We start from the raw sequence: 19174 nt of genomic DNA on the forward strand, positions 1-19174 counted from the left end.
TCAAATGTCATGGTCATCGCACCGTTGCCACTGGCAAACACTGCACAAACTTTGTTCAGCTTTGATTTAATAATGATGCGTTCATGCTTTTTCTGTGTTTTTCTGAGTTTGTTTCTTTTCTTTGTTGTTGTTTGAAGCAGAGAAATGTCAGGAACTGTACCCTATGCGATTTATGACAAGACTAAGTATATAACAACCATGCAACACAAATATCCCCCATCTTGATCAAGGGAGATAATCAATAAAAATACAAGCCTTATGATCAGTCAAGTTCATTTTTACTGGACTGATAAATCAACATAGGTAAAGGTTTTGGCATAAAATGGGCACGGATTGGCGGAAGATAAGCATGGCTAAGGGAAGGGGGGGGGGGGGGGGGGTAACTGCTTTATTGTGAAATTCCATCCCTCCAAAAGCTTGACCCAGTTTAGCTGGCAACAACGGGTCTGAGATCCACTGCAAACCTTCATTTGCCCCTGAGTCAGCATGGTCGGGGTGTGAAACCATTACCATGTGCTTGCTTTCCGGCACCCATGCTGCTGTTTTGCGGGGCTTTGCTACCAGCCCCAGGCCTCAGATCTGGAGGGAGCAGGGTCCAGAACCGGCCACGGGATATCCCATCCCATGGTTACGCTTGCCACATCCCCTGGTTTGCTTGGGCTCACCTGTGGACCCTGCGTAAGTCCTGTAAGAATTAATCTACCGAAATACAGCAGAATGCAGTGTCCCCCTTTACCATGCTTATCTTCCGCCACTAACAGCTATGAGTAGATGTTTTGCCAATCCGTATTCTTGGGGCGTTAAGTTTAAAACAATTTTGGCAAGTTGCTGTTCCATGTTTAATTCAAAGAGTTCATTTCCCCCCATGGTTGAGGTGATGCCGAGCAATCCTCCCCGATGTTAGGGTGGTAGATAATTCTGCCATGCTCGTTTCGAATTCAGCACCTGACCCTTCCATTCAGCCTTCGCGGAGAGTTCTCAGCACCTTGCTGACTGCGGGCATACCGCCATGCCACACGGGGCAGTATGTCCAACCAGAGCGAAGTCACTGCTGGGCAGTAGGCGCTGATAAAGCAAACCAGTTCCTTTAATTCCTGCAACAACTGTTTTTGATCCACAAACACGATGTCGTTGGCACCCAAGTGCAGGACCAGGTTTCACGGTGGGGTGCCTCTGTTGGCACTGAGTGGCTTGGCAAGGAAAACCCTAGACCCGGCTGTTCCGCGAGCCGCAACGGCAGGAGTAGGTCCTGTCGCGTCCTGTCCAGGTGCTGCTGCAGCCTCATAAACTCATTTATAGCTAATGCCGAAATGTATTTAATAATGATACAAGCGTTTGTCTGTGAATTTGATTCGTTAACAAATGGTTTTCCTAGTTGATGACGTTTTGTCTCTGTGCCTCAATTCAGTGTAAGGCAAAAGCTCGTGCAAAAAGGGTGAGATTAGTACTACTGCAATTGCCAAACTTGTGTGTGTGTGAAAGTTTCTTCGCGTTGAAGTGGTACTTTTGTAATTTTGTGCTTTAGGGGAAGGTTGCCTAATATGGACCACTTTTTGTTTCATGCTAATAACTAGCTTGTTTTCTTGCAAAGAAGTTTTAATTTGTGTTTGGTAGTTCTTCTCTCTTTAGTTAACTCTATAAAGAGCGAATGAGCAATGATAGACATTCAGCAAAAATTAAATACTGACAAATTTTATATTGGTCCATTTTAGGAGTCTGGGCGCATCACTGTAAAAAGCCCCCTACACTTCAAAATAACATGATACAACTAAGTGTGCAAGTCAGACTAATTCAAAAATGCTTTTGGTTTATGATTATCTGTTTCGGTTTGACGAGAACGTTATTTGAAGCACAACAACATACTCAAGAAACTTATCAAACACAGAGAGAAAATAAATGAAATTATCGGCTTCCACGAAAAGAAGACTATTTTTACATTTAGTCAAATTTTGACTAAATGTTTTAACATAGAGGGGGGAATCGAGACGAGGGTCGTGGTGTATGTGTGTGTGTCTGTCTGTCTGTGTGTGTGTGTAGAGCGATTCAGACTAAACTACTGGACCGATCTTTATGAAATTTGACATGAGAGTTCCTGGGTATGATATCCTCAGACGTTTTTTTCATTTTTTTGATAAATGTCTTTGATGACGTCATATCCGGCTTTTCGTGAAAGTTGAGGCGGCACTGTCACGCTCTCATTTTTCAACCAAATTGGTTGAAATTTTGGTCAAGTAATCTCCGACAAAGCCCGGACTTCGGTATTGCATTTCAGCTTGGTGGCTTAAAAATTAATTGATGACTTTGGTCATTAAAAATCTGAAAATTGTAAAAAAAAAAAATTTTTATAAAACGATCCAAATTTACGTTCATCTTATTCTCCATCATTTTCTGATTCCAAAAACATATAAATATGTTATATTTGGATTAAAAACAAGCTCTGAAAATTAAAAATATAAAAATTATGATCAAAATTAAATTTTCGAAATCAATTTAAAAACACTTTCATCTTATTCCTTGTCGGTTCCTGATTCCAAAAACATATAGATATGATATGTTTGGATTGAAAACACGCTCAGAAAGTTAAAACGAAGAGAGGTACAGAAAAGCGTGCTATCCTTCTCAGCGCAACTACTACCCCGCTCTTCTTGTCAATTTCACTGCCTTTGCCATAAGCGGTGGACTGACGATGCTACGAGTATACGGTCTTGCTGCGTTGCATTGCGTTCAGTTTCATTCTGTGAGTTCGACAGCTACTTGACTAAATGTTGTATTTTCGCCTTACGCGACTTGTTTATATTTTGTTGAAAGCTGGATGGCTAGTTATACGTTATTTTTAGCAAGCTTCTTGGCGAATTCATGAAATTAGCCTTTAGCTTTTATTTTCTTCTATTTGTTGAGGTGGGTCCATATTAGGGGACATACACATACATGTACTTTGAAATGTTGCTCTTATTTTTTGTTTGCAGTAGAAACTCGGGGTCGACACTGCTAAATGAAACAAATACAGTCTTAGCTTCCATATATATCAATTTTTGTGTGATAAAAACTTTGGCTTTGGACAGAAACTAGTCCGTTTTAAGCGTCAAATTGAGAGTGAACGCTGCCAAAAGTGTAACAAAGAGATAAAGCTGAACGGTTTATGTGGTTTGTTTTTCTGTTTTGACATGTGCAAGTGATCCAAAGAGGGTAAATACAGCGAATGAAATTGTTTTGGGTGTGCTAAAACCGTTAGTTTGTCAGAACAGGAGGTGGTCCATATTCGGCGCCGGTCCATATTAGGCAACCCCTCCCTACTTGCATGGTATTTGTGTATTCTTATTGACATTGTATTGGTGTTTGGACTTTTTTTTTGTGCATCACAAGTTGTTTATTTTTTCTTTGGTTGTGTGCAGCTTTATTTCAGTTTGTTGCAGCTTTCTTTATGTTGTGCATCATTTTGTTCATATCACTATTGTGCAGGCGTTTTTGTTTTGTTTTGTTGTTTTGGTTTGGTATTAGTTACTCGTACTCTATTCCTGTATTCCGTATTTATGATATTAGTGTGTGATACACTTTGAGCAGGGTATTGTGTCTACTTTTTGGCCACTGGTCACCAAAAGATGTATTGAAATGTATAAACTGGAAAATGACACTGCGTGAAGAAAAATCTTGTTTGCAACCGTCAGAGAAGGGACACAAAAAAACGCAGTGTTTTGTAGAAAATGGACAGAGATAGAACAGAAAGTGTATGCATGTGCTTACACACTGGTCTGGTGTCCGTTATAGTTGAATGCACTCATAATTCAGTTACAATCTGAACACCCAAGCAGAAATTGCAGTATTCTTTATTTAGAATGTATCACATAAATGATAATAGATTATAATTTGTTTTAAAGCATTGCGGATGCGTTAGGGGATTTTCAGCGGATATTAATTTCTATTTCATATGAAGAATTAACTGCATTTGTAGCTGGATTTGTGGGTGGGTTTTTTTCACTTTAATTTCTTTCATGTCGTTTCGCGTCTCTAACTCAACAAAAAGTCCAGCCAAATATTTTTGACAATATTTCGCTAATTTAGCTAATAATTTTATATTTACTTGTGCCAACCAGAGTGTGCTTATTTTTTGTGGATTCATCTTATATCTGTTTATTTGTGGTAGAGTAGCCCCCCCCCCCCCCCCCCCCCCCCCCCCCCCCCTGCATGGTGTTTAATAAGAGTGATCAATTCGTGATAGTGGAGGGAGGGGGGAGGGGGGTGGTATTCAGAAGTTGCACACTAAATGAAGTGCTACATAATTATTTGGTGAGAACATCCTCTGTAGCTTTCATAGTGCGAACATTTGTGAAATATAGTACGTTCTGTTTTTCGTTATGATTTATCAAGTATTGCCTCAGTTGATGTGGCGGAACTTCGTGCTTCTGCCGAAGGATCCATGGAAGTCCTGAATTAAAAATTAAAAAAAGTCCCTGTGCGTGTGTGTGTGTGTGTGTGTGTGTTGTCTCCAGTTTAGGTTTGCATCGGACCATTTGTCTTGTTTGAATGTGTGCTAACGTAGAATGTTTTGTGGCTGTGAGAGCAGAATCACAGGAGGGCCTGTCAGCGGCCGTCTGCCCACGGTAAGGGAGACCACCAGGGACGGGGCAGCAGGCAGCAAGGGGAAACCACAGGGCGGGCACGGGGCCCAGAGTGGGCAAAAGCCATACGGCGGATATGGACCTCAAAGTGGAAAGGGGCCACCAAGTGGGAGCGGAACACTAAGAGCGCCAAGGCCTCCGAGTGGGAGCAGAACACCAAGTGGGCCTAGGCCTCCGAGTGGGATTGGAACACCAAGAATGCCAAGGCCTCCGGGTGGGAGCGGAACACCAAGTGGCCCTAGGCCTCCGGGTGGTATCAGGACACCCAGTGGAACTAGGCCTCCGAGTGGGAGAGGGGCACTAAGTGGTCAAGAAGGGCCTAGAGTACTCAATGAGATTGGATTATCCGGCTTTCATGAGACCCCTGTTGATGTGGTATCACACAGTACATCGCCACGTCCAATTTCCATGCCCGCCAACAAAAGCCACAACGCTAGAAGGGTACACAGCGACAGCAGCTCAGACACAGGCAGCCAGAGATGTAGATCACAAGAATCCCCCGACACACTCCAGCATCACTCAGGGCGCTCCTCCGCTTCAGTGGACCCACACAAGCACATCTCTTCAGACGCAGGTGGGCACAAACTAGCACTCCTCGATCAATATCATTCTCGACGTGCCTCTGCACACAACCGCAAGGATTCCAAGGGTTCTGACACAGGCAGCCCCAAGGGAGAAAAAGCTGGTTGGTTCCAACATCCCTCGGATGCTCTCAATCGCCACGAGGACGAGGGGGGAAAAGGAGATGGAGGACCATGTCCGTGACAACCATCGGTCCGCCGAGAAACGTGAGGCGTTCAGTCCTCACTATGGCGAGCATAGTGCAGATGAAATCCCTCAAGATAACAACTGCATTCTGATGCCTTTTTTTCTCTTCCGTCTGGTAATCCGAGCTGAGTGACCGCCATTGCCATGGCATGGTCTGATGATAACAATTCCAGCCATTTACATTTAGCGACCTTTCTGTTCTTTCTCAAATCTACTGTGACAGACTTGAGCCCACCACAAAGTTGACACCGATCTCAACAGCAGCAAGTAAACTAAGAATTTAGGCGGGTTCACAAACTGCAAATATAGACACTCGCAGCCTCGATGCAGTGGTTTTATCTTAACTTCCCCCTGCTTTTTCAAGACCGCCTTGAGCCCCACCTCTAACCCCACCTAATTCAACCCACGAATCGTGCAGCACTCCACGACTGGACTGAACTCAACTTGCAATGGAATCCCAGCCTTCTCTGACATATACGTCATTCTGGGAAACAATCTTATTGTAACATTTTCTCTGTTCGTTCTGGATGAAGTGGTTCATTAATACTTTGACTTGTACTTATTGGGTGTATGCATGTTCATTAAACTGATCGCTTGTTGCATGGTTGGTTGAACTTCAGTTCCTCTGTTCCTGATTATTGGTTCTTTGGTGGTTGAACTGTGGTGAATTTTCTGTTTAGTTTAAAAAAACTTCTGGAAAGAAAGCTTTTATGTGTATGTGCTGTGACGACATTGTGGTTAGCTGATTACAACGCTCAACTCAAAAACTTCAATCAAGAAGGATGTCATGTTTATTTCAGCAAAGTGGCGTGCATAAGTAACATTGCAGACCAATTTGTTAACCGAAGTTAGCTCACAAATGACAGCAATCACTTTGTCACAGTCCTACACATTGTCGTTTATCAGTATGTGTTCGACATGACAAAAACGGAAGGGACCGATTGAAAATTGACGAAAAATCATAATAGGCAATATTTTGCAATTTTTATATTTGAGGGGGAAGTCAAATCAATGATCTACCCTGAACATTATTGTTTTGTTTACTAGCTTGCGTATTCTGTGGGTTATGCTATTCTTACTTCTGCAGATGTCGAGCGCATAAGAGGTCAAAAACATGAGGGGTGTTTTGGTCAAGTTAGAGGTGTGCCATGAAAAAAGCGCTGTATTTCAGAAATGTCGTGATGGATTACTTTGAAACTTTCAGAATATTATGCCTACATACCAGACATACTTCAAATACAATTTTGGATAGTTAGAGTTATTTGTTCAGATGTTATGCAATGTTCTGGAAAAAAATGTTAAAACCTGTCATAGAACTGATCACCTACGTCCAAAAAATTCATGACTTGCGTGTCTACAGACGAATGATTGACACAAAGAGTGATACGTTTCATTTGCGTATAACCACTGGTGTAATTTTGCTAGGCCTGTAAACATTACTACATTATCTGTCTGTGAAACATGATTGCTGTTGATATGTTTGTACTGAAACACTCCCTGATTTTTGAAAGTTATCTTTGTAACGCATAGTACAACTTCGAAAGTGATTTTTTCAACAATATTTTTTTTAAAGCCCCACTCCGCCTCACAGGAAATTTACAGAACGATGACATCTTTTACTTAAACTGCAATACCATTCTTATGGAACACACTCGCAGTGCATTTGACAGCATTACATGACACAGATCACTTGAATGGCTATTTAGCAAGCCTAAACCACACACCGTGGTTTATTCAACTCGGGAGCATTGGACCACTTGTAACCCACTTTTTACAAATTTTTTATGTTCATACTTTTCATACATGATTAATTAAGTCGTTTACGGGTTCAAGACAACTCAATATCTGCAATAACATATTATTATTATTGTGTACCTCTGCATCGAAAATACAACATATGACTGATAGTACGTAGGCGGGGATATAGCTCAGTTGGTAGCGCGCTGGATTTGTATTCAGTTGGCCGCTGTCAGCGTGAGTTCGATCCCAGGTTCGGCGGAAATTTATTTCAGAGTCAACTTTGTGTGCAGACTCTCGTCGGTGTCCGAACCCTCCCCCCCCCGTGTACACTACATTGGGTGTGCACATTAAAGATCCCACGATTGACAAAAGGGTCTTTCCTGGCAAAATTGCTTAGGCACAGTTAATAATTGTCTACCTATACCCGTGTGACTTGGAATAATAGGCCGCGAAAGGTAAATATGCGCCGAAATGGCTGCAATCTACTGGCCGTATAAAATTTCATCTCACACGGCATCACGGAATATGCGCGATATAAGCCTCATTGATTGATTGATTGAGTACGTGATACAATCCGAGTGGCGGCATCTTCGAAGAAACTGTAGCGGTTTGTTGATGGTTTACAGGAGGCAGAGTGGGCCTTTAGTGTAAAAGACGTACTGTTTAATTTGTTGTCTTCCTTTTAGTTTATTCAACGTTAAATATACATACATGAAATAAAAAAAATTAAACGTGAATCATGAGGGCAGTGCCCTTCTCTAGTTTTCTCATGATTTTATATGACTAGCAAATTTACCCCAGTGGTTACATGCAAATAAAACTTTGGCAGTACTTGTATAAATCATTTGTCTGTGGACATGCTAAATCTGGATTTTTTTGGTCACAGACACAGAGAGGATGAAGAGCGAAATTCGAAGGATTCTAATAATAGTGTCGAAGGCCGCGGAGGAGACCATAGGCGTAATTCTGAGCATGCAGATGATGCCGATGATGAGAAGGAGAAAGCCGAATATTTCCGTGACGACCAATGTGGTGACGACGATGATGATGTTGATGATAAGCTTCACTATGACGAGAACAATGAGGAGGACAGTCCCTTTGGTGAAGATGAAGAGGATGACCATAGTGCTAGTGATGAACAGAGTTAAGTGACAGTGTAACAGTGCATTCTGCGGATGGAATGTTTGGTGTTTTACAGAACACTGTATTGGTGACTCAAGTCTGTTGCACGACGGAACACATCACAGCGTTTACATTGATCTCAACTGCACAATGTAAGAACTTTGGCAGATTCACATGCTCGAAGCATAGATCTTTGCAGGCAGCCCTTGTTACGGCACATATTGTCGCCCCTGCATATATTGTCGCCGGCGACAATATGTGCCGGGACGACAATATGTGCCGTCTTAGGCGGCACATATTGTCGCCCCTGCACATATTGTCGCCGGCGACAATAAAAAAAGCGACCTTGGCGGCTCATATTGTCGTCCCGGCACATGTTGTTGGCCGTTCGTGCGCTTATCTTCTATTCGAAAGTGTGTGTAGGTGTGTGTGTGTGTGTGTGTGTGAGAGAGAGAGGGAGCACGCACGCACGCACACACACACACACACACGCACACACACAAAAAAGCACATACATACACTTATACACACACACGCACACACACAAAAAAGCACATACATACACTTATACACACACACACTGAAACACACACATTCACACACACACACACACATACACACACGCTCGTGCGCACAGACTGACAGAGAGACACAGAAACACACACACACATAAACACACACACACACTACACACACACACACACACACACACACACACATTTTCGAATAGAAGATAAGCCCACGAGCGGCAGACGACAATATGTGCAAGGACGACAATATGTGCCGCTAGGGTCGCTTTGCCGGCGACAATATGTGCAGGGACGACAATATGTGCCGCCTAAGACGGCACATATTGTTGTCCCTGCACATATTGTCGCCGGCGACAATATATGCAGGGGCGACAATATGTGCCGTAACAGCCCTGATGCAATCGTTTCTTTGACCCCCAGACCCCCCGCACCCCACCCCCAACGCCCTCCCGAGCCTGAGGGCCCTCGCCCACTCCTTCCTATGAATCATTCACCTCTGAATGATTGGATTAGGCTGAACGTTGAGTAGGAGCTTCGGCCATCTCTAACATTGTTTGCTCTGGGATGCATTTTTTTGTATCTTTACTTTGTTCATTCTGGATTTAGTGGTTGAATGACTGACTTCCTAAATAGTGCTTACTTTGTGCATACATGTATGCATACATTCTTTGGATTTTGTGTTAGTTGGTTTTACTTACTTCCTGTTCCTGATAAATGGATCTTTGAATGTTTGCTTTTTTAAATGTGTTAATACTTGTGTCAGTACTTACTCGTTTAAACGACGTTAAACACCAAATAAAGAAAGAAAGACCTATTCGTTTGTTCGTTTTCATATGTCTTGCAATGTTTTTCATGTGCAATTAATTAAGAAACGGAATTTAGCACAAGTTTTAGTTTGAGTGTCTATCGTGATGCATACTCCAGTGTCCCTACGGAAAGCACGAGATGTAGATTTCACAGCAGTGTGCCTAGTCAAGCCGCCTGTAATGTTTAAAGGCACAGCTAGTCCTTGTGTAAACGATTCGGCTCACCATCTCAGATCTCACCATCCCTCAACTTTGACACACCAAAATTCCACATCCCGATTGCTTTCTGTCGAGATGTAAAAACTACCAAAAAAAAGTGTTTTTTTGTAACATAAAGTGTCATTTGTATGATTTAGGGGTTGTGCCACATAATTTGTTCTGCCACATTGTTCCCTTTCAGCGTGTTTGTAACACACACATGTACCTTATTTTGTTAACATGTTGATTATTTCACTATCTTGAAAAGAATGTTGTAATTACGCTCTATTATCAATTAAGTTTTGTTATTCACTTTAGTTATAAAGAAAATCAACAAGTGTGCGCTCAATTGTGTGTGTTTGCATGTTGGTATTCATCGTGTGTTAGTGTGTGAAGCTCACAGCGACATTCATTCACAAACACACTATACATAGAGAACATGTCTCAATTTAGTGTCTTTATTATTAAAAAGATTTTGAGTTCAGCAATGTTTGTACATGTACCAAAAACAAGAGCAGAACAAAGCAAACAAGTAAAAACCACAGGAACAAGAAGAGACTATCTTCACAAACTGGATGCATCACAATCTATCCAGAGAAATTTGAAAAGGAAAGGCATATACTGCATATGAGGAGTGCTCACTGAGTTCTACCTTAACAGGTTAAATAACCTAACTGCGAAATAATAAAATGACCCCCTTCCATGACTAATTTTCTGCAACAGCTGCAGGTCAGTAATATGCCTTGAAGACGGAAGAAACTTTGTCAAGCACCCATAGCAGTGCATCCGTAACGTGAAGGCATTACGATAACTAAAATAAATTACCTTACATTGCTACATACAGGCAACATTGAACCATAAATTCTGACTACAGGTATACAGCAGCTGCATAATAAAATAAAGGCGAAAATAAATTGTGAAGAGAACAAGATGACAACACAACAATATGACACCAAACAAAAGTTGGCGAGACAAACTCTGGTTAGTTTGGTGACAACTCTACACATGGATCGACGTCTACCTGACTTGCATAGCAAGATGAAAAGAAGCTGTTCCTCCGCACAGTGACAATTCTGGACAACTCAAAAGCGCATAATGTTGACATAAGCATGGTACTGTATTGCACAAGGAAAAAAAACATGTGACACCAGAGGGCAAAATGACATGCCACAGAATGACTCGCACACGCAACTACAGGAACCAGATGAGAAGACTGATTAACCAAACGTAGACACAAATAAATTATGAGCAGGATACTTATGCAGCTGGAAAGCTTGGCTGGGTAGCATCCCCTTACATCGATGTGTAATGTAATGTAGATTCATTCACACGTCGATTTGCTGAACTACCACCAATCACAACTGATTTTCTGAAAATCAAAGGTATGCAATGCTTTAATTGTTGCTGGTTCCTTACAATACAAACCATATTAACCATTCAAACTTGTTCTGGTAGACAAAAAAAAAAAAGAGCATCAAATGAAGCAAAAACAGACAACAGGGAAAATTGAATCAACATGTCATGTGGGTTTTCATCTTAAAGGCATCCGTCTAAAGCTGAAATTGGACGCCTTCAAAACTATGCTAAAGCAATGCCGTACGTGGAAACAAAACAGACGCGTACAAAACACATTATCTTTAAACACATCACAGTCTACCACAATGCCATGTTTTCTAATGCTATTGATGCTGCATACAGAAAAATGGAGTGACAAAGAAGTGAGCAAATAAATTGTCGGACTGGACCTCCTTGTAAGAGGTGTTCACTCCAACGACACATAATGGATAAGGGATATAACTGGCCATGCACACAACACATGACACTAAGCACACAAAACAAACAAGCAAATGCATTTTCAAACAGATCTTCAGACAACAACCTCATTCAAGTAAAAGTCATACAAAAAGTACATCCCCCCCGAATTAAACAAAGAAAATTAGCAGAATACATTTACATATTTACAGTTACCTGTATTTTTTCAAGTATGGTATGTCACAGTGAAATCACACAAGCAACTTTTGGGGAAAAAACAAACAAACGCACACACACACACACACACAATAAGTCACTGCATGTCAACCACATCAACATATGCAACATGGCTGTCGGTCACAACATACACATCTTTGAGAAGAACCAAATCAGTCACACAAACAGACACAATATCATTAGGCTAAACACACTACACACAGAGGTGAAGGCATGGCTTGTTTATCATAGACATAGCTAGCTGTCAAAATTCTTTTTTGTGTAAATATTCACATACAGGACTCTTTTAGGCCAACGCTTTCATGATCATACTTGCATGCATTTTCAAGTTTGTACGAAGTTGGTTAAGGAAGTCACAAAAGTGAATCACTGATGGTACATCCCTTAATTAACAACAAAGCTGATCAGGTACAAACAAACATCAAAGTCACTATAGAACATGAACCTGACACAGTCCTAGCAATGCACACACAAAATTTTAACATTGAGATAAAGGGTGTGGGGGGTGATTAGGAGGAGAGGATTGAACGACGTACACAAATGTATTCAATGCAATGATTAATAACAAGTTAACATATAAAAACATTATCCCGCGTAAAACATTCTCATTTCATCAGAAAAAAAATACTGACTTCTTTCTGCAAGTTAACCTCAACACTTGTATCGGAAAGCATGCATTATCAGTGACAAAAAAAATCAAGTGAATTGGAAACTAGCAAACACGCCACAAATGAAACTTATCCCCTCCCACCCAATTTTGTTTGAATTAAAATGGTACAATAAAAACAATACAAACCACACAAACAAAACAACTTTGATAATTCAAAGGATTATTACCAACAATGACTAAGGATGTGGGCATTATGTACACAGGTTACTAGTTCCTAACTCAGGTCTTCTCCAGTTATTGTTAAACACAATGACAGGGTACAGTGGCAAAAACGACACCAAGAAATGAAGATGATTACAATGCCTTTGATCCCATGGTGTAAAGCACCCATCACGACTCAAAAACATCAATGCAAATCCAACAGAAACAGCTGTAAATTCTGCATGTTTGTTCCATGTGACTTTTTATTCTCCATTATTAGTTGACCTATTATGTGCATTGCAAAGTGTGCAGCCACAGAAATAAACACAGCTCTGAAAAAAACCTTTGCAACATTGTGACAAACAGACTAACACTACTGGAAACAAGCTACAACAGGCTGACTCTCTTGAGATCTGAACAAGATTAAGAAACCAGAACACGATGTATACCATGTACTATTAAACCAAACGTGTAATTTATTTCAAGAACAGAACAGTATTACTATTTCCCGACTAAAATCATCTATACAAGGATCTGCATCATACAGTTATTCCATCTCACACAAAAATGTACAGGAAACCGACTTTTAGCAAGCTACAAAACTTGAATTTGAACAACAAAAGATCAAGAGAACAGAACACATACCGGCAATCAGTTCAGAATGCACCAGAGTTTTAACTTTTCACATTGTAATTTTCTTAAAAATACAGAATTCATCAGAAAGCTATCCACAGCCAAACTATATCTGTTAGCAAGAGGTTGTAAGTAGTTTTCCCCCTCAACAAAAGTCGGCATGACTACTGCCGCATAAACCAAATAACAAAACCACGAAGAATGCAAGTCTTGGCACACAAAGGACTACCAACATGAACAACACTGTAGTTTTACAGTATCAAACTTCTCACAGATAATTATAAAAGCTACTGTAGAAATCACAAAATCAAGGAATCAGCATGAAGTACCCCCATAAGTTTCAACGACAATGTAGACATTAACAAAAGAAGTAATGACAAAAATAGTGCAAAAGGCATATCAACATTATTTTTCTTAAGTACATATATTTCACCCCCATTGATTCACATGAAAAGGGTTCACCTTCTGCTGCTTCCAAAACATCTTTGCAAATGCCTTGTTTCAAGAACAGTGACACAGACCAAGCATACCCTTCACTCCCCTTCAGTCATTTATGCAGTTATTATAAATGAAATATTTGCATGATCCTCTGAATCATTTCAGATCTCATGTCTGAGAAAATACCGTTATGATTCCAAGATTTAAAACTGGAACCTTGAATCTATGAAATTATCATCAAAATTCCACATGATGATAAACAAGACAATAAATGAATGCAAAAAATGAAATTTTATGAAATTGAAAACCGCAACAACAACAAAAATAAAGAAGAAAAGTTTACATTGCAAATGTGTTGGTCAAAGAGCTCTAGTCCAGAAATTCTGAATGGAAGTACAAGTTTAAGTATCCATCAGACACAGAAAATGTAATTTGTTTGGATCGCTGAACCAACCCTTTTCACAAAAATCTAATTCAGAGGCTAGATATGTTTCTCATCTTGTTCCTAGTGCAGCATTTACTCAAGCTACTTACTTCCTGTGTTTCGTTCCCTCTTTTTTTCATATGATGCGTTTGCCTTATTCTGTAACGGGCACATCAAGAACTCAAATGATACAAGAATTGTGCATGTAATACAAGACTTGTGCGCACTGGATGCTTCTGTGAAACTACTGTTGCGCTGACAGTACTGGCATGGTCTTGCTTCAATTCGCAACATTTTACACACAAGCAGCTGACGTGAGTAGCATTTAAATTATGATGGTTTTTTTCCTTCTCAAACATGCTATGAACATAAATTACAGTGATCATAATACTTGAGAACATTCTTTTTGTGAGTTTAACACACACACAAAAACAAACAAAAATAGTAACTCGTACTCTTTTTCTATCGGTATCATCAGTCAACCATACACTCATCTGATACTTGTACAAACACAACAACCAAACGCACAGTAAACACAAAACACTGAATGACATTCATCAGAACAGAATGCATAATCATCAGCATTACTACAATCAAACATGTCACGTTCATTGTTGCTACATGACATGAAACGGTGACTGAAAGGGAAAGGAAGAATTCAAACCATGATCTAGCTCATGCTCTAAACTGTTTTACAACAGAATTTCATTCCTCTCCTTGCTACAGATTCCCTTCCAAGTATTTATGAGCAAAAGCATTAGCAGGAAAATACAAGCAACTGTACAAAAGAATGTGACTAAATCCAAGAGTTTTCATGATGCTTTTGTTCTCATGAACATTATAAGAAACTTTCACATGAAAGATGTTTGTGAAACACAAGCATATTATGTACGCTCAGCATCTTTCAGTTTCAAAGTGATGAGTTTTATCCAATACCCAAAGCAAGGCTTCTTAAACACTCCGTGCAGCAAACAATACCTCACTGTCACACAATAACTGAAGGATACTTCTGCTGTTTTTATATCAATATTAGAGCACTGCTTCCAACTAAAACAATTTTTTTTATTTAGTAAAAAGGAAAAAGGTAGCTGCAGCAAAAACAGCGTTTGCTCCCAAAATCTGAACATTTCCACATTTCTTGTGCATCACTTGGTGGGGTCTTCATGGAAAAATTCCTTCCCAAAAACCATCAAGTGAATGTCATACCAACATCAATGTGCTGTTACTAGGAGTTGTGTTGTCCTTTACTTCAAGTGAAAATACCACAAAATGCCCGCTGCTTTCTGGACCGTACAAACCGCAGATTTCCAGACGAAAAAGAATGATTGCTGTCACAAATGACCAAGCTTTGCAATAACTATTCCCTCCATGAACCCAGGTTTCCTGAAGTCCTGAGCTGATTCTGAACATCTACAATGTCCTCTCCTGGCTTCTGTTGCAATTCAGCTTTTACACTTTGGACCGCAAACAACACTTAACTTCACACAGGCAGCGAAGAATGACAAGGTTTCGCTGGTATTGGTCTTCCAGTGTGTAGCAGCCTTTCTGAAGGTTGGCAAGCATCTGTCTACTTTTGGTCTTGTATTCTTCTCACAGGTTTTCCATCCCTTCCGGTCATTTGCATGACCAATTACAAAACATGTATTACTTTCTGCAGTTTCTTCCACAAAATTCTCCTAAATTACACAAACTTTGTCGTCTGCCTGGAAATGTGATCAGCACGGTGTTGACTCATTGCTATTCTCACGGATCTGCCTGCTGCTGCCTTTGCTGCTCCAACCACAGTCGTTCATGCGTGACATATCCATTTCGCATGCTGACATGAACATTTTATGCAGTATTCTCCGAATTCACCAAACTTCATCCTTCAGAATACTCTCAGCCTCAGATGAAAAGTGCGAATCCACAAAGTTCCATCCCTGTACATTCCACAGCCTCCAACAGGTCCAGCAAAACCAAACTCACAGCTTATCCCTCTTCACACAGCATTTGGCCTCAGTGAAGCTCTGCCAACCCGAAAGCAAAGATATATTTATGCGGTATTCTGCACATGTAGCTGAAGCCCAGTTCTCCACACATTGTAAACCAGTGAGTTTGCACGTCCTTCAAGCCTGTGATGCGCACACTTTGCAAGACAAATATTGTGCAGGTCCTTGGCGGCCCGGGTCTTCACATGTTGTAAGCCACATAGATAGGGTCCAGCTGATCAGCCAGGAAACCGTCACGCAGATGCATGCGCTGCTTCTCGCCGCGGGAGTTGATGGGGATGACGCCAGGGTCGACGACCACAACCACCCCTACGATGAGGTAGTGTTCCTCCAGGACAACGTTGGTCACCAGGGGAACCAGGTCCAGGGCTTCGTTCTCCTGGCCGTCCAGCTCCACCACCACCACCAGCAGGTTGGTCCACGTGAACATGGCACTGTGGACAGACATACACAGCAAGGTGTAAATAACACGTTACAGTAGTCATCTAGGTTTTACATGGAATTAGGATCCTTTGGTATCTGTGAACATGGCATTGTGGATGGACACACATACCAAGGTGTAAGTAAAGCATTACAGTAGTTTTCTTTTTTTTTCCATATCCTTTACTCTATTACCCCCAAAGCTGTGAAATTTGGGCAACTTCCTCCCAATGGAAAGCTGGCAGCAAAAAGAGTCACGCTAACCTGGTGTGTGCGTGTTTAGGTGTAATCAGCCATCTGCACTTATGGCAGGATGGCCGAGGTCTTTTACATGCCACGGTCGTGACACGGGGGCGAGTCTGCACATAAAGTTGACCCGAATCTGACCCTCCCGGGATTCAAACCTGTGACCTAAGGGTCACAAGTCCACTGCTCTACCACCTGAGCTACCCGGCCCCCTAGTAGTCATCTATGTTTTACATTGAAATATAATCCTTTGGTCTCTGTGAAAAAAAGCACTTGAACATGGCAGGGTATTTAGACAGATTGCAAGGTGTAAGAAGTGTTGCTTCAAAACGGCAAACACCCACGCCCAATCCCCCAATGCTAAGTCATTAAGCTCTAGACGGCAAACACCCATGCACCCCCTCTACCAACGCTTAGTCATTGAGGTAATGAAATGATATAATTTCTCTGTGGTCTCTGCAAATGTCAAACTGGGGCAGGACGACAGAGAAGGGATGGGAATGAGAGCAAGAACATGATGGGGGGTCTGTACAGGAGGTAGAAGTGAGGCTTTCTCACCATTCGCAAATCTTCTTGTGACTCCTCAGCACGCTGGTCTCCACGTCGATGGGATGGTAGCGCATTCCTCGCAGCATCACCGTCTCGTCCAGGCCACCCACCACAAAGATGGCATCATGCCGCTCTGCAACAACACACGTTTCATTGCGTCACAAACATGTACAACACAGAACTACGCCATTCTGCAAGGTTTCTTGCAAAACGTGTAAGCAATAATAAAAATAATCAGTTTTGGCCTTCTGCTGAAAGCTGTTTACAATGAGTAATGCCAAAATTCCATTCTGAAGTCGAAATGCAAGTTGAATAACATCAGGGACTTATAGTTGGAATGAGCGTGGAAGGATCGTCTGACTGACTGATCATAAAATCATGGGTTGTCAAATTTAATGGGCAAGACTTCATAGGCGTGTCTGATATTTTTATGGGTCATTTGACTTAAGTTCCAGCCAGCATGATCTCTTATCTTAAATCTAACCTTCGCCCGTCCGGGTTATCGACTACACACGGAAGTCATTGTGGGGCCGTGTGGACCCATGCTTCTCATTTCCTTCTTTGAGAAACATGGGTCCACACGGCCCCACGATTTTTGTAGTCTAAATATGACCTTTTTTTTTTAATTACCTCTCGCTGAATTTTTAGGACATAACAGCTTTTTAGGTGCCTGAGGCATTCTTAAAAGCTCATTAAAAAATTCCAACTAGTTTAAGAGATATTTGCAATTAAACACACTTCTGGGTCCACACGGACCCACGACCACCGGCGAAGGTTAAGCAAGTCAATACTGATGACCGATACTGTGACACTGCCAGTATACATTAGCGCGCACAGCTCCTAAGAATGTTTTGGCCACTACACAGACTGAAGATTTTCGCCGCCCAGTCTGATCTGAAAGATACAAGGCCTCGCACAATAGCAAGGTTTCATTTTGTTGTTAAAAAGAAATACTAAATAATGCATCACATCAGATACTACTCAGTGTTGCAGAAAAGACAATTCTAAGTAACAGTGGAACCCCCTTTTTAAGACTCCCTCCCTTTTAAGACCCTGTTTTCTCAGACTTTGTGTTCATAACCCCTGTTCTTCTTCTTCTTCTTCTGCGTTCGTGGGCTGAAACTCTCACGTACACTACGTGTTTTTTTGCACGAGTGGAATTTTACGTGTATGACCGTTTTTACCCCGCCATTTAGGCAGCCATACGCCGCTTTCGGGGAAAGCATGCTGGGTATTTTCGTGTTTCTATAACCCACCGAACTCTGACATGGATTACAGGATCTTTTTCGTGCGCACTTGGTCTTGTGTTTGCGTGTACACACGGGGGTGTTCGGACACCGATGAGAGTCTGCACACAAAGTTGACTCTGAGAAATAAATCTCTCGCCGAACGTGGGGACGAACTCACGCTGACAGCGGCCAACTGGATACAAATCCAGCGCGCTACCGACTGAGCTATATCCCCGCCCTCCATAACCCCTGTAATTGGCTCACTATTTGAAGACTCCCTCCTGATTTTCTCTGATTTTTGGAGGTCTTAAAAACGGGGGTTCCACTGTACTCGGTGTTTCCACAGTAATGATGCTTATGTCAGACATGAGACCTTGTGAGCCCTTACCCCCATCGCTCTGGGTGAGTTCTGTGCGGCGAATAAAGCCCAGGAAGCCAGAACGAGCGTAAGCTGTGTGGATGTCACCTGTAGCCAGGTAGGACTCAAAGTGGTCGTGGTGCAACGACTCATCCCCGTAGATGGTGAAGTATCCGCTGGCGTTGTGAGGACTGTTTACCCAAATCTGCACAAATATCACAGCAGTGTAAACATGGTGCACAGTTTGACTGCGCTGAACTAAACAGATAATCATTTCAGTCACAAAATGTAGCTTTTTTCCCCAGTGTT

The 19174-nt window shown here is 41.6% G+C and overlaps 2 protein-coding genes across 7 annotated transcripts in view; one reads left to right on the forward strand and one right to left on the reverse strand.

The window, feature by feature from the left end:
- Window positions 1-10129, forward strand: part of LOC138958381 (ADAM 17-like protease) — a 32300-nt gene extending 22171 nt beyond the window's left edge. The window contains exons 12-14 of one of the 4 annotated variants that reach the window (XR_011453385.1): window positions 1409-1435; window positions 8011-8494; window positions 8535-10129. Coding sequence is in view for 3 of the 4 variants with exons in the window: in XM_070329512.1 (XP_070185613.1) it covers window positions 1409-1435; window positions 4562-5381 (847 nt within the window). In the remaining variant the exon portion in view is untranslated. Of the gene's footprint in view, window positions 1-1408; window positions 1436-4561; window positions 6004-8010 lie in introns of those variants that run through there. The other 3 variants (XM_070329514.1, XM_070329512.1, XM_070329513.1) reach the window with 3 other exon arrangements.
- Window positions 10130-10222: 93 nt separating this feature from the next.
- LOC138958369 (disco-interacting protein 2 homolog C-like) overlaps window positions 10223-19174 on the reverse strand; it is a 122110-nt gene continuing 113158 nt past the window's right edge. For all 3 annotated transcript variants that reach the window (XM_070329489.1, XM_070329488.1, XM_070329487.1), the window contains exons 37-39: window positions 18896-19070; window positions 17288-17411; window positions 10223-16497 (exon numbers count right to left, since the gene is read on the reverse strand). In XM_070329489.1, the coding sequence (XP_070185590.1) occupies window positions 16245-16497; window positions 17288-17411; window positions 18896-19070 (552 nt within the window). In that variant the 3' untranslated portion in view covers window positions 10223-16244. The remainder of the gene's footprint in view (window positions 16498-17287; window positions 17412-18895; window positions 19071-19174) is intronic.

The sequence above is a fragment of the Littorina saxatilis genome, linkage group LG2, assembly GCF_037325665.1.
Source record: "Littorina saxatilis isolate snail1 linkage group LG2, US_GU_Lsax_2.0, whole genome shotgun sequence".
NCBI lineage: Eukaryota > Metazoa > Mollusca > Gastropoda > Littorinimorpha > Littorinidae > Littorina > Littorina saxatilis.